The 17,357-nt window shown below is 50.1% G+C and overlaps 1 protein-coding gene across 1 annotated transcript in view; it reads left to right on the top strand.

Moving 5' to 3' along the window:
* The window catches only part of MUC4 (mucin 4, cell surface associated), a gene marked incomplete at both ends in the record, with an annotated part of 46,811 nt that overhangs the window by 15,466 nt on the left and 13,988 nt on the right, over positions 1 to 17,357 (top strand). Inside the window, 9 exon segments of the mRNA XM_082839257.1 lie at positions 9,065 to 9,198; positions 10,067 to 10,231; positions 10,981 to 11,136; positions 12,251 to 12,381; positions 13,833 to 13,921; positions 15,657 to 15,735; positions 15,737 to 15,834; positions 16,018 to 16,143; positions 16,900 to 17,019. Coding sequence (XP_082695383.1) covers positions 9,065 to 9,198; positions 10,067 to 10,231; positions 10,981 to 11,136; positions 12,251 to 12,381; positions 13,833 to 13,921; positions 15,657 to 15,735; positions 15,737 to 15,834; positions 16,018 to 16,143; positions 16,900 to 17,019 — 1,098 coding nt within the window.

The raw sequence follows: 17,357 nt of genomic DNA, 5'->3' as shown, positions 1-17,357 counted from the left end.
AGGTGAGTCACTTTCTTTTTAACAAATTAGAGCTGCAGGTGAGTCACTTTCTTTTTAATAAATTAGAGCTGATTCATAGTCATTCTCACTCAAAAGTCTAAATTGCTTTCTTTTTAAAAAATATTTTATGGAAGTATAGTTGATTTATGCTGTTGTATTAATTTCTGCTGTACAGCAAATTGACTCAGTTATACATATATATATATATATATATATTCTTTTTCATATTCTTTTCCACTATGGTTTATCACAGGATATTGAATATAGTTCCCTTTACTACACAGTAGGACCTTGTTTATCCATTAAACTGCTTTCTTAAGAAGAGAAAGTGGTGAAATTGCAGTCACCTCCAGGAACAGCACTCAAACCTAAATTCTTCTCTAGGAGTTTGTCTCACTGTGAACTATATCCCTCCAACTAGTTGTGAGCACAGAGGTTAAAAAAATTTTTTGAGAACAGCAAGGGACCTAACAAAACCCCAAAAGAGTAAGTTCCTAAGAGGGGGAAAGACTCACGCTTTCTTGGTTTCTTCTTGGTTTAGAAGACTCATGGACCTTAAAGATCAGGAGGATGGTATGCTCTCCGGGCTGACAGGGTTTGTCTGTAGCTAGTGTGAGTGCAGTCAAATATTTTAAATAAAATAAGTTGACATTTAAACATTTTGCCAGGCCAATAAATTGAAAAAAAATTAGGCATGATCAATTAAATTAACATCATGTTATGATGTGGTCAGGGCTAGAGTATGTGTACTTACTCATTAGGTTTCTGCTAGATTGGGACAAATGTTAAAAATTAAAATTAAAGGGCTTCCCTGGTGGCGCAGTGGTTGAGAGTCCGCCTGCCGATGCAGGGGACACGGGTTCGTGCCCCGGTCTGGGAAGATCCCACATGCCGCGGAGCGGCTGGGCCCGTGAGCCATGGCTGCTGAGCCTGCGCGTCCGGAGCCTGTGCTCTGCAACGGGAGAGGCCACAACAGTGAGAGGCCCGCGTACCGCAAAAAAAAAAAAAAAAGAAAAATTAAAATTAAAAAAGGTAGGGCTTCCCTGGTGGCGCAGTGGTTGATAATCTGCCTGCTAATGCAGGGGACACGGGTTTGAGCCCTGGTCTGGGAGGATCCCACATGCCGCGGAGCGACTAAGCGCGTGCACCACAACTACTGAGCCCGCGCGTCTGGAGCCTGTGCTCCGCAACAAGAGAGGCCGCCATAGTGAGAGGCCCGTGCACCGCGATGAAGAGTGGCCCCCGCTTGCCACAACTAGAGAAAGCCCTCACACAGAAACGAAGACGCAACACAGCAAAAATAAATTAATTAAAAATTTTAAAAAGGTAGAAATTTAATTTGCTTTTTAAAAAATGCTATAATTCAGGTTGAAAGAGTAAACACTCCTTCCCATTATGGAGTTGAAAATAGTCTGGTCACTATTCTAGTCTAATGCTGCCTTCTTTCTCATAAGGAAGATGAGTTGTTATATTCCTGAGATTTTTTTCTTAACAATTTGAAGCAGCCCTAGTCAGGTTGCCTCACTCTGTGGGAATCCTGCTTTTCCATCCCTTAGCCTTTATTGCAGCATTTTTTTAAGCTTCCCTCCAAGCATGTCTAAACCTCCTACCTGGCACAAGTTTTATCGACCAGACCTAACTTGGGCTCAATTAGCCTCGGTACTGCCTGGCAACCCAGGAACACACACACTTGGGACTGAGTGATCTCCTTCTGGACAGATACGGATTATTCTCCCCACCGAAGGAAGTTGTCTTCATCTTTTGTACCTCTCAGGGCGGTCTTAAGGGAAGGAGTATTTGGTGACTTTAGCAGGAAGACTGGCCATTTCAAATCAAATAAAAAATATTAAATTTAATCTTATTCTAAAATCCTTGAAAAAAATTGATGATGCTTTTTCATTTCAAAAACACATTCACTTTATAGGATTTTAAAATAATTAGTGTATGTATTTGGCAAATTTACTTTTGAGGCCCTGAATGTATATGTCACTTCTTCCACAGCCACAGTGAGCCGCACACCTGCAACAACGTCAGAAATATTGACAGCACAGACCTCAACAGACAGAAATTTCTCTCCATTTAGTGTAAGCAACACGTCTCCTACAACATCAGAGATGATCAATTCACCAGCTTCAACAGACACCACTAGAAAAAACAGAAGGGATACATCATCAACTATAATGAGAAATATCACTCCAGTGGCCTCAACAGTCTCAATAACAACTGCACTAGAGGGCAAATCAACCTTACTCTCTTCCACCACTTCTACTGAGGAAACACCAGCATCTTCTCAGGACCACCAGACTCAGAGCATCGAAAGCACCAGAGAAACTCAAACCACCACCATCACAGATGTGACCACATCCACTCCCTCATCATCCCCACGGGGACCCACTCTTACAGAAGGCACTCCCCAGGAGACATCCTCTTCAGGTGAAACAACCACTTCTTCCCCAGCCAGGGTGAGCAGCACACCTGCAACAACGTCAGAAATATTGACAGCACGGACCTCAACAGACAGAAATTTCTCTCCATTTAGTGTAAGCAACACGTCTCCTACAGCATCAGAGATGATCAATTCACCAGCTTCAACAGGCACCACTAGAGAAAACAGAAGGGATACATCATCAACTATAATGAGAAATATCACTCCAGTGGCCTCAACAGTCTCAATAACAACTGCACTAGAGGACAAATCAACCTTACCCTCTTCCACCACTTCTACTGAGGAAACATCAGCATCTTCTCAGGACCACCAGACTCAGAGGATCGAAAGCACCAGAGAAACTGAAACTACCACCATCACAGATGTGACCACATCCACTCCCTCATCATCCCCACGGGGACCCACTCTTACAGAAGGCACTCCCCAGGAGACATCCTCTTCAGGTGAAACAACCACTTCTTCCCCAGCCAGGGTGAGCAGCACACCTGCAACAACGTCAGAAATATTGACAGCACGGACCTCAACAGACAGAAATTTCTCTCCATTTAGTGTAAGCAACACTTCTCCTACATCAGAGATGATCAATTCACCAGCTTCAACAGGCACCACTAGAGAAAACAGAAGGGATACATCATCAACTATAATGAGAAATATCACTCCAGTGGCCTCAACAGTCTCAATAACAACTGCACTAGAGGACAAATCAACCTTACTCTCTTCCACCAGTTCTACTGAGGAAACATCAGCATCTTCTCAGGACCACCAGACTCAGAGGATCGAAAGCACCAGAGAAACTCAAACCACCACCATCACAGATGTGACCACATCCACTCCCTCATCATCCCCACGGGGACCCACTCTTACAGAAGGCACTCCCCAGGAGACATCCTCTTCAGGTGAAACAACCACTTCTTCCCCAGCCAGGGTGAGCAGCACACCTGCAACAACGTCAGAAATATTGACAGCACGGACCTCAACAGACAGAAATTTCTCTCCATTTAGTGTAAGCAACACGTCTCCTACATCAGAGATGATCAATTCACCAGCTTCAACAGGCACCACTAGAGAAAACAGAAGGGATACATCATCAACTATAATGAGAAATATCACTCCAGTGGCCTCAACAGTCTCAATAACAACTGCACTAGAGGACAAATCAACCTTACTCTCTTCCACCACTTCTACTGAGGAAACATCAGCATCTTCTCAGGACCACCAGACTCAGAGCATCGAAAGCACCAGAGAAACTCAAACCACCACCATCACAGATGTGACCACATCCACTCCCTCATCATCCCCACGGGGACCCACTCTTACAGAAGGCACTCCCCAGGAGACATCCTCTTCAGGTGAAACAACCACTTCTTCCCCAGCCAGGGTGAGCAGCACACCTGCAACAACGTCAGAAATATTGACAGCACGGACCTCAACAGACAGAAATTTCTCTCCATTTAGTGTAAGCAACACGTCTCCTACATCAGAGATGATCAATTCACCAGCTTCAACAGGCACCACTAGAGAAAACAGAAGGGATACATCATCAACTATAATGAGAAATATCACTCCAGTGGCCTCAACAGTCTCAATAACAACTGCACTAGAGGGCAAATCAACCTTACTCTCTTCCACCAGTTCTACTGAGGAAACATCAGCATCTTCTCAGGACCACCAGACTCAGAGGATCGAAAGCACCAGAGAAACTCAAACCACCACCATCACAGATGTGACCACATCCACTCCCTCATCATCCCCACGGGGACCCACTCTTACAGAAGGCACTCCCCAGGAGACATCCTCTTCAGGTGAAACAACCACTTCTTCCCCAGCCAGGGTGAGCAGCACACCTGCAACAACGTCAGAAATATTGACAGCACGGACCTCAACAGACAGAAATTTCTCTCCATTTAGTGTAAGCAACACTTCTCCTACATCAGAGATGATCAATTCACCAGCTTCAACAGGCACCACTAGAGAAAACAAAAGGGATACATCATCAACTATAATGAGAAATATCACTCCAGTGGCCTCAACAGTCTCAATAACAACTGCACTAGAGGACAAATCAACCTTACCCTCTTCCACCACTTCTACTGAGGAAACATCAGCATCTTCTCAGGACCACCAGACTCAGAGCATCGAAAGCACCAGAGAAACTCAAACCACCACCATCACAGATGTGACCACATCCACTCCCTCATCATCCCCACGGGGACCCACTCTTACAGAAGGCACTCCCCAGGAGACATCCTCTTCAGGTGAAACAACCACTTCTTCCCCAGCCAAGGTGAACCGCACACCTGTGACAGCATTAGAAATGTTGACAGCACCAACCTTAAGAGACAGCTCTGTAGGAAACACAGGGAGCATATCACCTTCTGTAACTAGCAATTTTCCTCCATTCACTTTTAAAGTTTCTACAACATGGAAGTCAGTAGTACAATCAACTCCACTCTCTACCAGTTCTTTAACTCCAGAAACATCTATGGTTTTTCACACCCACAAAAGCAAAGGCACAGAGACCACGGGGTGGCCCTATACCAAAAGTGCAATCTCTACAGGTGTTTCTCATGAAACATTTATTCCAGGTAAAACAACAACAGTCACTACCTCATCCTTCAGTGACAGCCACACGACTCAGTCCCAAAAAGAACTGTTGTCAACGCCAGTAGCTGCCACTACATTAATTGTAGAAAGAACATATACTTCCCCAGCTAGTACTTCTTGGGTTTCATCTAAGGTCTCAACAATAGGCGAACAGAAAGTGCCTACCACACACCACTCTCTGAGCACATCTTCTCAGCAAACAACAGCATCGTTTTCCAAGCCTCATTGGACACAAGGGACAGAGACTACTGGAGGTACTCATGTCAGCAGCACAAGCTCCAATATGACTCAAACCATTGAAACAGTCACATCCACATCTCCTTCATCCATACTAAGTGGACACATATCTCAACAAACTGTAACAGCAGGCCCAGCAAGGCAGTCAACACCACTCTCTGCCAGCATCTCTCCTCAAGAATCATCAGCTATTTCCCAAACAGGTCCCACTCAAGGCACACAGACCACACAAGAATCCCAAACCATGAGTTTATCCTCCCCCGTGATGAACACAATCAAAACAGTCACATCTGCAACTTCTTCATTCAAACCAAGTGGACACTCACTCTCAGAAAGTGTGCCTCAGGATACGTCCACCACAGGTGAAGTGACAACCTTCATCCCAGCACCCTCCAGGGAGAACCACACAACTCAGGCCACTACCACTACCACAGGACTGTGGACAGCACCAACGTACCCTGACACCACCCTGGGAACCTCAGGCGGCACATCACTTTCCATAACAAGCACCATTCGTCAGGCCACCTCTGTAGTCTCAACCTTGGGAGGCCAAGGAGGACAATCAACATCCCCTGCTACCAGCGCCTCACTTGACACAACAGCAGCCATTTCCCAAACCCATCAGACTCAAGGCACAGCGACTACTGGAGAACCGCACACCAGTACATTGGCCTCACTGGTGATGGACACCACCTTGGGGGGCACAGTTCCTGCTTTGTCATCCACAAGAAGCAGCCAAACAACCTCAGGAAATGCTCCCCCAGAAACATCTACCTCAGGTAAGATCAAGAGTTTCTCACCAACTTCCTCCAGGGAAAGCCACCAAACTCTGTCAACGACCAAACTGTCCACTGCAACCAGTCCTGACACTACTCCAGGAACCACAGGACTGGGGTCCGTTATTGTCTCCAGCACCATTTCAACCATCATTTCTGAGGTCTCAACAACAGGGACACCTACAGGACAATCAAGCCCAGCTTCTCCAAGCACCTCTCCTCAGGAAACATCAGCCATTTCCCAGATGGCTCAGACTCAAAGTACAGGAACCACCAAAGGATCTGAAACTGTCAGTTCAGTCTCCCAGGTGACTGAAACCTTCTCAGCAGTCACATCTCCACCTCCTTCATCCACATCAAATGTACACACATCTCCACAAACTGTTACCCATACACTGTCACTTTCAGGCACCAGCATAACATTTATCTCAAACCCAGTCAGCGACAGCCACAGGACCCAAACAGCAATGCCAACCATGTCATCTGGGGCATCTGAAGGGACAGCTACAGCCACTTCTTTCACCCTGAGTGATGTAGCCTCTCGTTCTCCTTCCACAATTTTGTCCACAAGTGGAGAAGTTCTGACAACAACGCCAGGCTCATTCACCCATGAAAATACGATGGCTGGGGTCATTTCCCCTGTAGGTTCTGACAATAACTCCTTGACAAATACCACACAAGTCCCTACTTCCTCAGTGGGCGAGTCAAGCACACCCACCTCTGAGCATCTTGCAACTGTTCAGACAGTAGCCTCTACTATGCATCCTATTACAAAGCCAACAGATATGGTTTCTACAAGTAATCAAAACAGTGTAGCTGGATCCACACCGACTTCACCATTTCCACCGACAAGCTACCTTTCCATCAATACCACTCCTGATACTTCTTCAGCATGTAAGTATTCTAAGAGTCCATTGCTTACTCTACAGCCATCCACAGACTATTCTGTCTCTGACTCTACTTCTTCTGGTAATGTGGGCACAGCTCAGACCATATCGAGTTTCTATACTTCAACCAGTAATTCTTCATTCTCTCAATCAGCCCCTGGCCCTGCAGTCACCTGGAGCTCCACTACCCTATTCACAGGTCACCCCACTCATCTGTCTGTTACCAGCACTTCTCCACCATCCACAGCATCCTTAAGCTCTGCCGTGAAGACTGAGACATCAGGTAGGTGGGGACTCCGGGGTCTTGGCCTCTTACAGTGGCCCAATTGGCTCAGTTCAGCCTCAAGGAGTGCTTGAGAGAGGAAGGTGAGTTAGCACTGCCAGGCTGGAGTTCAGGTCCACGAGAAGATGAAGTCAGTGGCGGGTATGGTGGGTGACAGGCTCATCATCCCTTCTATCCCAGGAGATAACTGCTTTTCTGCAGGGAGTGATTTGGGTGTGACCAGAAGACAGACAGGTTTCTAGCTGTCTCTCCCAGCTCCTAAAGTCTCTGACTCTCTTTAACTCTGCTATTTTCTCTGTAAAGCCCACTCCAGTCTTCTTTCCCTGCCTGCCCAGGAACAATCGTAACCTCACAGAAGACAGACAGTGGGAGAAGCACAGCAACATCACTACCCTCAACAACCTCCCAGACCCTTACCACTCCCACTGCTGGCACTTCCAGAGGCACCTGTTCAACAGCTGCCCCAGTCCCTATCAAGCCCGAGAAAGGCAAGTGATTCCATAAAGCTGGAGCCTCTCCACCCTGGGAGGGAGAGGATGGAGTTAGATGTGGAGGTTGTAGCTGTGGCAGCTGGATTGGATTTACCAGTGAGATCCCCCATGGGTCGCTGGGGGAACCAGTTCTGTGGATCTCTCCACTGCCCCACCTGGGCCATTGGAAGTCCAGCTGCTCTCCTACCCCCTTGATAGGGGTGGGTAACTGAGTGCTTAGTTTCAGCCTGCTTGCTCATAGACTGTTGTTTTGAATCAGAAGGGCCTTACAGGGGCAATGCAAGAGCATCAGAGTTGGGTGCTGAGGGTTGGCTTTGCACATGGTGCTGGGCTAGGAGCTAGAGATACAGAAATGATCAAGGTGCTGTCTAGCAAGAGACAGAGCTGCTGCCTCAGTAGGTGCCATTAGAGGAATAAGCCCAGGATATTAGCTGCACACACTGGAAGGCCCGAGGGAATGTCAGGGGTGGGCGGTGGGGTCAAGGTGAAGAGGAGGCTTCCTGGAAAGAGTGAATAGGAGCTGGGGTAGTGGAAGTGCCCCAGGCAGGCAGGAGGGCCTGAACAGCTGGAATAAAGGCATGGACAGGAAAAGCAGTCCTAGTGTTGCATGGGGAGGAGATCCGTAAAGCATTTGGCGTTACCAGAAGTGAGGGGAAGGGTGCTGAGAAGCAAAGCTGTCATGTGAGGGAATCTTGTAGATAACAGGCACCAGGGAGGACGTGGCGTGATTTACATTTATGAACAGTGCCATGGTGGCTGGGGTGGGGGATGAATTTGCAGGAGGCCAGGAGAGCAGTGTAGAGACTGCTGCAGTATTCCAAGCAGCACCAGGTGAGGGCTGCCAGTACAGAAAGGAGGAGGCCCATTTGAGAAATGTTTAGGACAAGGTTTCTCAAATTGGAGCCCAAGGACCTCCATGGGGGATCTGATGACAAATTCTACGGGGATTTTAAGTTTACCTAGAGAAATACCATCTTAGGGAACAAGTCTCATTCTGTGAAATGACCTTTCAATTACTCATCTTCACTACATTGGAGGAATTTTGTCTTTTCACCCTTAAAAGAATTTTGAGTACCATAACTGGTACAGAATAATTTGTTGGTATTTTGACAGCAGAACCTGTTTTTCTTCAAACTGGGGAAGGCTGAGCGTACCATTTCAGGGGTAAAATGAGGAGATGGGTTGAATGCAAGTGGAGAGAGGAGTCCTTGATGGCTCCCACTTAGAGGAACAGGGGGCAAGGGCGGAGGAGCAGCTTGGGGACACTCTTGGGGGCCCCTACCAGCCCTGAGGACATCAGGGCCCATGAGAACTTCCTGCTCCTCTTTGTACCGGCCCAGGCGTTTCCCTCTTCCCCTATGGGCTGTGTGCTGGAGACCAGGAGTTTGTCAAGAGGACTGTGGACTTCACCTCGCCACTCTTCAAACCCCAGATTGGCTTCCCCCTCGGCTCCTCTCTCCGGGATTCCCTCTATGTGAGTCCCCGACTGCAGCCCAAAGGGCAGGACCCATGACCTGCATTCCGCAGGCCTTGCTTCTCCCTCTAAGCCTCAGAGACATCCCTGTGACCATGACCAACCATGACCATGACCAAGCAGGAGAATGGAAGGAGACACCTACTGTGTCCCTGCCGCTAGCTCAGTTTGCATGCACCATCTTTAATGATAGGGCACCAGCTGAAGAAGACAGGGAGCTAGGCAAGGCCTCCCCACCCAGGTGGACAGAAGGGTTGTCACCTCAGTAGAGCAGTGCCGGGGCCCAGTAAGCTCTCCACTGTTTTCACGGGCCCTTTTATTGAGTAGGATGCTCTGCTTGGGAAAATTGACTCTTTGATGCTGTTCACATTTTCTATAATTATTTCCTGGTTCCCTGGTCCAAGTATTGATACTTCATGTCTCCCGGAGGAGAGCTGAATGGCAGTCGTGGCCCTCAGTGAGGGGGCTGAGTCAGGACACACTGTGAAAGTGTGACACAGCGATGGGGTGAGGGTATCAATTCTTTTAGCTCTAACGGATATAGCACAAGATTCAGGGGTGGGGCTAAGGGGATTTACCCAGAGACGTCTGCTCTATGATGATGGGCTGGTCTGTAGATGGGTCTGCCACTGAAGCAGGACAAAACCTACCACCTTAGGAAGGACTTAGGACGTGAGGAATGGCCTAAGGATGAAGAGTATTTGTGGGAGAACTATGTACAGGGCCTCTCCCGGCAGGCAGGGAGATGGATGAGACCTTCCAGAGGTTGTTGAAATCTCTGAAGTTCTACCCTCATGCATCCCAGGAGCTGACCCAAGGCTGGGATGTTCCCTCCCTGAATGCTAACCAGAAGAACCTTTGTGCTCAGTTCACAGATAATGGCCAAATCATTTTTCCGGAGTCAGAGTACCAGATTTTCTCCTACCCCAACCCTCCCCCTAGAGGCTTTACAGCCTGGGATCCTGTGGCCCTGGTGGCTCCATTCTGGGACGATGCTGATTTCTCCAGCAGCCGGGGAACCATATTTTACCAGGTGGGCGTTTCAGAGCTCAGCGCTCAGGGTCCTGCAGCAGGCAAGGAGAGACAAAGGGCTGTGTGGAGGACCTTGAAAGTGCTCCAGCTGTCAGAGCCCAGGCTCAGTGTGGGCAGGGATTGAAGCTTAAATATGGGGGCGGGAAGGAAGCAGACTAGGACACAACCACAGGAAGACTGCAGGTGACAGAGATGCGGTGCAGCGATCCATGGTTTGATTTTAGAATGAGGTTGTAGGGGTCCATCCTAACGAAGCTGAATCAAGCAGGGACCCTGCGTGTGCTCCTGGGTGGGGTTTATGACTCCAGTCAGTGGGAGGTACCAGCACAATGAAAGCTACCGTAGGCGAATGTGGATCGTGCCCCTGCCACGGACAAGGCACTGTAGAAGGTCCAAAGGTGAAGAAATGCATGCCTGTCGTCAAGGAGCCTGCAGCCGGACATAGGGAGGTACAGACGGGCGCAGGTGGTTGCACAGTCAGAGCCAGCTTATGCTAAGAGATGCACAAGTTCAAGTCCAGAAGACTTGGGTTTCTGGGCCTCGACTCTCCACTCCATACACCCCAGGTGTCCCTGTGGCCCGAATTTGGATCTATCTTAAGGTCACAGGCACTAACTGTGAAAATGTAGGCCTGGGAGGGGGAAGGATGGGAGACGCAGGTGGGCTAAAGTGAGCAGAAAGTGGGGGGTCCCTCAGGAGTATTGAGCTGGGACCCTCATTTCCTTGTCCGTATCCGCCTTCTTTTTCTAGGAATACGAGACTCTCTATGATGAATACAACCTGCTAGTGAGGGAGGTGGAGTCTTGGATTAAAAGGTTAACAAACACCTGGAACTACAAAGCCAGGTGGACGCTAAAGGTCACGTGGGTCCACGTCCCCGCCTATCCTGCCTGGGGGACCATCGGGGTGAGTGGACCAATGGGCACTTCCCTGTGAACCATCTGGAAGTCAGACATCCTAGAATCCTAGGCAGGGCCCACTCTTCTAAACTCCTCTCTGACTCAAGGACAGATGGCTGATTATAGCACTCCCCTCCGGGCCCACCTCCCCGCCTCCCCATCCCTCATCCCTCCACCTCCAACCCCCCCCCAACCCACCCTGTTTCCTGAGCACTTACCACGTGCCAGGTGTGCCTCAGGGCTTTGCTTACATGACATCACACCAGCCCAGAGCACTGGGTATTAGGAGTTGAAACATGGGACATGAAATTTCTGTTAGTCAAAAGTGGCTGCCTACTGGCAATTTTATATGGCTCAACCTAATATTATTATTCACATATTAGAGATGAGGGAGATGATGGCTAGAGAGGTTAAACAACTTGCTCATGGTCACCCAGCTAGGAAATGACAAAGCCAGGCCTGGAACTGAGGTTTTTCTGACTCCGCACTCTGGCTCTCAACCGAAATGCATCCAGTGGAAGGGGGCACACCACAGGCTCTTCTTAATCTTCTCTCTGGGGCCTCACCGCTCGGACAGTCACAAAGTTATTCCTTGTGTCTGGTCTAAAAAGTCACTCATTTCTTCATTGGCTCAACAAGTTCATTGCTTACCTCCTTTGTACAAGCCCAGTGCTTGACACCTACCTTCAGAGAACCTCCAGTCTCACCTGCGTGGTCCTCCACACTATTTAGGGTGGGGGACATTGGGACAATATCCTTAAATATCCCAGAGGAAGTTCCTCAGGCCTCTCCCAGCTCTCGAGTGTCTTGGCTAACCTCTCAGGTTGCTGAAGCTTTCTCATACAGACCCTCTTCTAACTGGATTCTAACCCAGAGTCCTTTACCTTCCCTCCCTGGAAAGAAGTCACAAAGAAAGCGAATCCACCATGGCAGGTGCTTTGACAGTTAGGGTGAAATCTGTGCATAATTCCAAACTTGTTTATATTTTAAGCCCATGCCTTTGCTCTGGGTAGGCCAGGAAAAGGTGACGTGGATGTGGTGGGGGTGGGGGGTGGGATGGGTGGTGGGACATCCCAGATCTCTCACAGGCATCCCTATGTCTGTCTCCTACCAACCCCCAGACCAACACCTACCAGGCCATCCTTTCCACAGACGGGAGCAGGTCCTACGCCATGTTTCTCTACCAAAGCGGCGGTATGCAGTGGGATGTGACCCAGCGCCCAGGCAACCCTGTCCTGATGGGCTTCTCCAGGTAGGACAGGGAGGGGCTGTCAGCCCTTAGCAGATAATTGGAGCCCTGCAGAGCAGGGCTTGCGCTGCACACACACTCCATCCCCCCCAGGACAAGGCAGGATTCCTCCTTGCCAATGCTTCTGACTCACACAGACTCCAGTTCCCATTTCTTGCTGTTTCAGATTAAAAGATCCCTATTCACCCTGCCATTCTCTTTCCTACCCCAATCCCCGTGCACAGTGATAATAATTCCCAGAGCTTTCACTTCTAGGATTTCCACTGACATTAGCTGACCTCTCTCGACTTCTCAAATATCATCACAATAACAGCCAACATTTATTACACCAAGTACTTAATAGGCATTATTTCATTTGACTATCACAACAACCTCATGAAGGAGATACCATTTACTACCCATTCTGCAGGTAAGGAAACTGAGGTACAAATAGACAAGTCATTGCCCAAAGTCACAGAGCTGGGAAGTGGCAAAGCAGGAAGTTGAATCCAAAATATAATGCTGAAATCTGCCTTCCTGACTTCTGATGGGCTGAGAATTAACCTCTCGCCCAGGGGCACCAACAGCTTGTGTGGGGTCAGTGGCAAAGATGGAGAGCAGAGAGGTGGATGGCGCGTGGATGCGGGCGTGGGTTCCCAAGTGTGGAGATGGCTCGTTCTCTGACACAACAGCTCCGAGCCATGGTGTGTGTGCAATCAGTTGTGAAGGTCACACGTAATTTGTTACTGGTAATTGCTGCAAGGGTTTTTCTCCGAGAGTGTGTTCAGGATCGCCCCTATAATTACATTGCTTTCACTTGCTTTTTGATGTGCCCTGGAGGAGAAAGTAGCGGAATTATCCGACCTAGCTAGGAATTTCACACCATTCTGAGTGCACCCATGGAAGGTGTCATGCCCAGGTGCCTCATCTGTCCTGTGTCAAAGGGGAGAAAGGATCCGGAGTCGCTGCTCTGAGGCGTGCACCCAGAGAGGCTGAGGGTTCTGCTCCAGGGTTTCCTCCTTCCTGCAGCGGCGCTTAAACAGCACCCCGGGATGTGTGGGGAGGGGCGGAGCACCGATTGCCCAGGTCCTCCTAACTCAGAGACTGCTCTTAACCCTCACAACCAGCCGTCCCCTACAGTGCCCCCTCTCCAACCCCTAGTTGAAGGGAAACTAACAGGAAGGAGGCCTGAGCTGTTTCTTTCACACACCTGTCTCAGGACCCGTTTCCTGCAGTTCTCCATCTGATGTGGAATAAATTAGGGCCTCCTACCCCTGCCCCATCCGCCTCCTTCCCTCCCCTGCTTAGCGCTGGGAGTCAGTGATTCTGACTGAATAGCTGACTGACCAGCTGATAACTAATGACCGGCTGGACCGAGTGGGCTGACTGACCGGCCAGATGAATGAATAACTTGCCGACTGAGGGGAAAGACTCTGTGTGTGACAGAGGCCAGAGATTCTTTCCTTTGCCTGCAGTGGAGATGGGTATTTCAAAAATAGCCCGTTGACATTCCAGCCAGTGTGGAAGAAGTATCGTCCAGACCAATTCCTGGATTCCAACTCAGGTAAAACGCCACCTTATCACACTGGAGGGATTCAAGTCCTCTTCTGTCTCGCACTCCGTGTGCCATGACAGTCCTAGAGGGGCAGCTCCCTTGTATCTCCACCATCCCAAAGGGTGTTTCCAGCACAATCTGACCTCCCACAGGTGGAATCCAGACTTGGCACTGCCCAGGGAGCAGCGTACCTCCTGCACCCTCATGCAGTACAGAGTCTTCTCCCTGGAATGAGCCAAACCCAGGAGGGCAATGAGAGGGGGCCCAGATCCTGAAAGTGAGGACGGGGTACAGCAGGAGGTGGGGACATGAATGAGCAGTTAGGAAAATTCTCCAAGTGTCCTGTCCTAGAGCTGGAGAGAGAACCCAGATGAGATCCCTTAATGGATCTACCAAAAAGGAGTTCCAGGGGATCTAACATCCATTCAGTCATCATTTATTGAGTACCTGCTGTGTGCTGGACACAGTGCTAAGAGCCACAAGTATGAAAAAAATAAAGACCAACTATGTTGGTCTCAGAGAGCTCTTTGGTAAGAAGGCCAGTACTTTAGGTCCCATGGGCCTCCTCCATGACTTGTACTGTCTGGTGGCCCCAAAGGGAAAGAAATTACAGTTTCCAAAATGTGATAGAACAAAAGATATTTTAGCATTAGAAATTAGCCATGTAAACTGTGAAGCATAAATCCAGTTCTATTTGTTCTGTGGCAAGAAATTCTGGTAAACAGAAGCTGAGTCAAATCATGAGTGCCATCTTGTGGAGAAAGCTATCCTATCAGATTAAGTCCCTTCTATCCAGATGCATCTGCTTGTGATGTAGGGGGCGCAATGTGATAGTGTGTGTGTGTGTTTTGGGGGAGAGTATCTGGTGTGTTTCCCTCGATACCAGGCCATTGTGGAGAAGATACGCGAAGCTAATCATAAACAATGATTATCCTTTTCAAAACCTTATCAAGCTGTAGTCATCTTGATAATTTCTTCTTTTGTGTGGGAACAGGATCAAAACCTAATACATTATGTCCTATGCATTTTTTTGTACTCTGGAGCCCCATTTCTCTCTCATGCAGCTGGGGTGGGTGGTAAGTAACTTACAGTTAATTAAAGGTCTATTTGAAGTCCAAACCCCCTTCAGGATTTCTTCTCCCAGTTACTTCTCATTTCCAAGGATGGCATCTGGGCACAGAGGAAGCTTCCTCAGCCTCGTATTGTCGGAGCAAGCGTCTGCTTCATGTGCCACCCTCCCTGTGGCTCCCCAGCTGACCTCTGAGCCTCAGCCTCCATCCTGGCTGCTTTGGCCACTGGCATGTCTGTGCAAGTGTCTGAGCATGTAGCTGGTGGCTGGTGGCATCACTCACTGAGATATAGGGTGCATGAGGAGAAACTGGTTTGGGGGGATTGGCAGGTATTGGAGCTTAGAGTAGCAGACATGAGGGTAGAGAATGGGGTGGAGTGAAGCTCAGGGCCAGGGTTTGGCTCTGAGTTGGGTATAGGTGAGCTCTCTCTGCCCAGCACTTGTCCCAGGGTTTCACCCTAAGATCCAAGCTTTGGGATTTTGATCGTCACATCAAAGGGGCCTTTGGGGAGGAATCCCTGCCAGTCTCAGTTGGGTTCATCCCTGGAAGAGCTATCCAGAGTTGGGGGAGTGACATACAGAGGGTGCATTTATGAGTTTTGCTTGTCCCTAAAGCTAAATCAGAGCTTGTGGCCCCAGGCCCTGGGATAACCCCTTCTTGCTCTGCTCCCCCAGGCTTCCGAGGGCTGCAAATCTACAAGCTACACAAGGAAGAAAAGCGCAACTACCGTCTCCAGTGCCTGCAGTGGTTGAAGAGAGTCTCAGTGGCCCAGCTGGGGCTGGAACCAGATCTCCTGCCCGTGTTCCTGGAGGCAGGGACTATGGGACTTGAGATTCCAGCCCATCAACATAGGTGACGCCTCCTTCCTATCTCTCGAGGCACCCCCGGTGTCCCCCACAAGCCCACCCCCTCCCTCTGGCCATGCCTGACCTTTCCCTTCCGGGGCACCCTCAGTTCCTCCCTGGAAGCACCCCGACCCCACTGCTGCCACCACCACGGGCATCCTGGGCCTGAGTGTGTCTGGGCTTGTTGCAGCCTGGTCGGGCCTTGGCAGCAGGCAGCTGTGCAGCTTCTCCTCCTGGAGAGGGGGCGTGTGCTGCAGCTACGGACCCTGGGGAGAGCTTCTCCAAGGCTGGAGAGTGCAGAGTCCTTGGCAGTTTGGTAAGTGTGTCCACGGAAAACTCAACCCCGCCTTTTCCGGAGCTTTCCGTTCTTCACTGTCAGAGACCAGCTTGGGCTCCACGTCAGCAGTGGGACCCACAGAATGAAGCCTCTTTTCCCCATTTCCTCCCAGCTGCTTCCCCTCAATTTCCTGATCTTGTAAGATTAGGGAGTTTCCGACACCCCTCCCAGCTGGAGTCCTAGGGGTTTCTGACTGAGTTCCTCTTGCCTCATCTCCACTTGGCCCATAACCCAGCCCAGAGTAGGGGCATCTTTCTAGGGAAGGGGGGGGGGCCTGGTCTGACCCAGATTAGCAGGCTGTCTGGGGGAAGCCATGGGGTCGTTTCCCGCAGAGACCTTCCAAAGGAGCTAGAGAGGACAGGGTTGGGGGCCCAGGGTAAGCATGTGCTCCCCACCTCCTCCCTGCAATCTCAGCAGCCTCCTTAGTCCCCAGACGACCAGCCACGGCCTCCCACTCCCAGCGCTTGGAAAGCGGTGGGACTCAGCACCCCCCACTCCAAGAAAGGAAGGACCCTGTGCCTGCCCACCAGAGGCTTTGCTCCACGTGGCTCTGACAAGCCCACAAGGGACATAGTAACTGGTCAATGGCCTAAGGTCATTAAGCAGGGTGGGATCTGAACTCATGTGGGCCTGATTTGCCAACCATGCCCTTGCCGCCCACATCATCCTGCCCAAACCTGCCAGCTGGGTCCTGCAGGTCCCTCATCTCCCCCAACCCGCTGCTCTTCCCCACAGACCAAGAACTGGAGCCGCAGAATTGGTGTTGCCGTTTCAACGATAAGCCCTCCTTCTGCGCCCTGTACCAGCTCAGGAGGCCCCGCGTCAGCTGCGCTGGGTACCAGCCCCCGAGGCCAGGTGAGGCTGCCGGAGCCCAGCCCTGGGGCAGGGCTGAAGTGGAAGATCTGGGGAGGGGTAGCCTCTCGGGGTCTGGACCAGGGCGGCAGAAGCTTCCTGGGGCAGCGCTGTGACCACAAGGGAAGGTGGAGGTGTGTGCGGAGTGTGGCAGAGGAGGGACTTCACACACGGCCCTGCGGAGGGAGAGGTGTGGTAGGTGGGGAGGTAATGAGAGGACATGAGTGGGCACACAAGCACAAGAGGGCTTTCGGGGAGGGTTAAATGCTCCATGAGCACCTCTCCAGGCTGAAGCCTCCCAGGTCTTTCCCTGGTCTGCCCTGCCAACCTGGTACCTCATT

The sequence above is a fragment of the Leucopleurus acutus genome (assembly GCF_964270905.1).
Source record: "Leucopleurus acutus genome assembly, chromosome: 5".
NCBI classification, from domain to species: Eukaryota; Metazoa; Chordata; class Mammalia; order Artiodactyla; family Delphinidae; genus Leucopleurus; species Leucopleurus acutus.
This window is presented reverse-complemented; position numbering and strand designations above follow the sequence as displayed.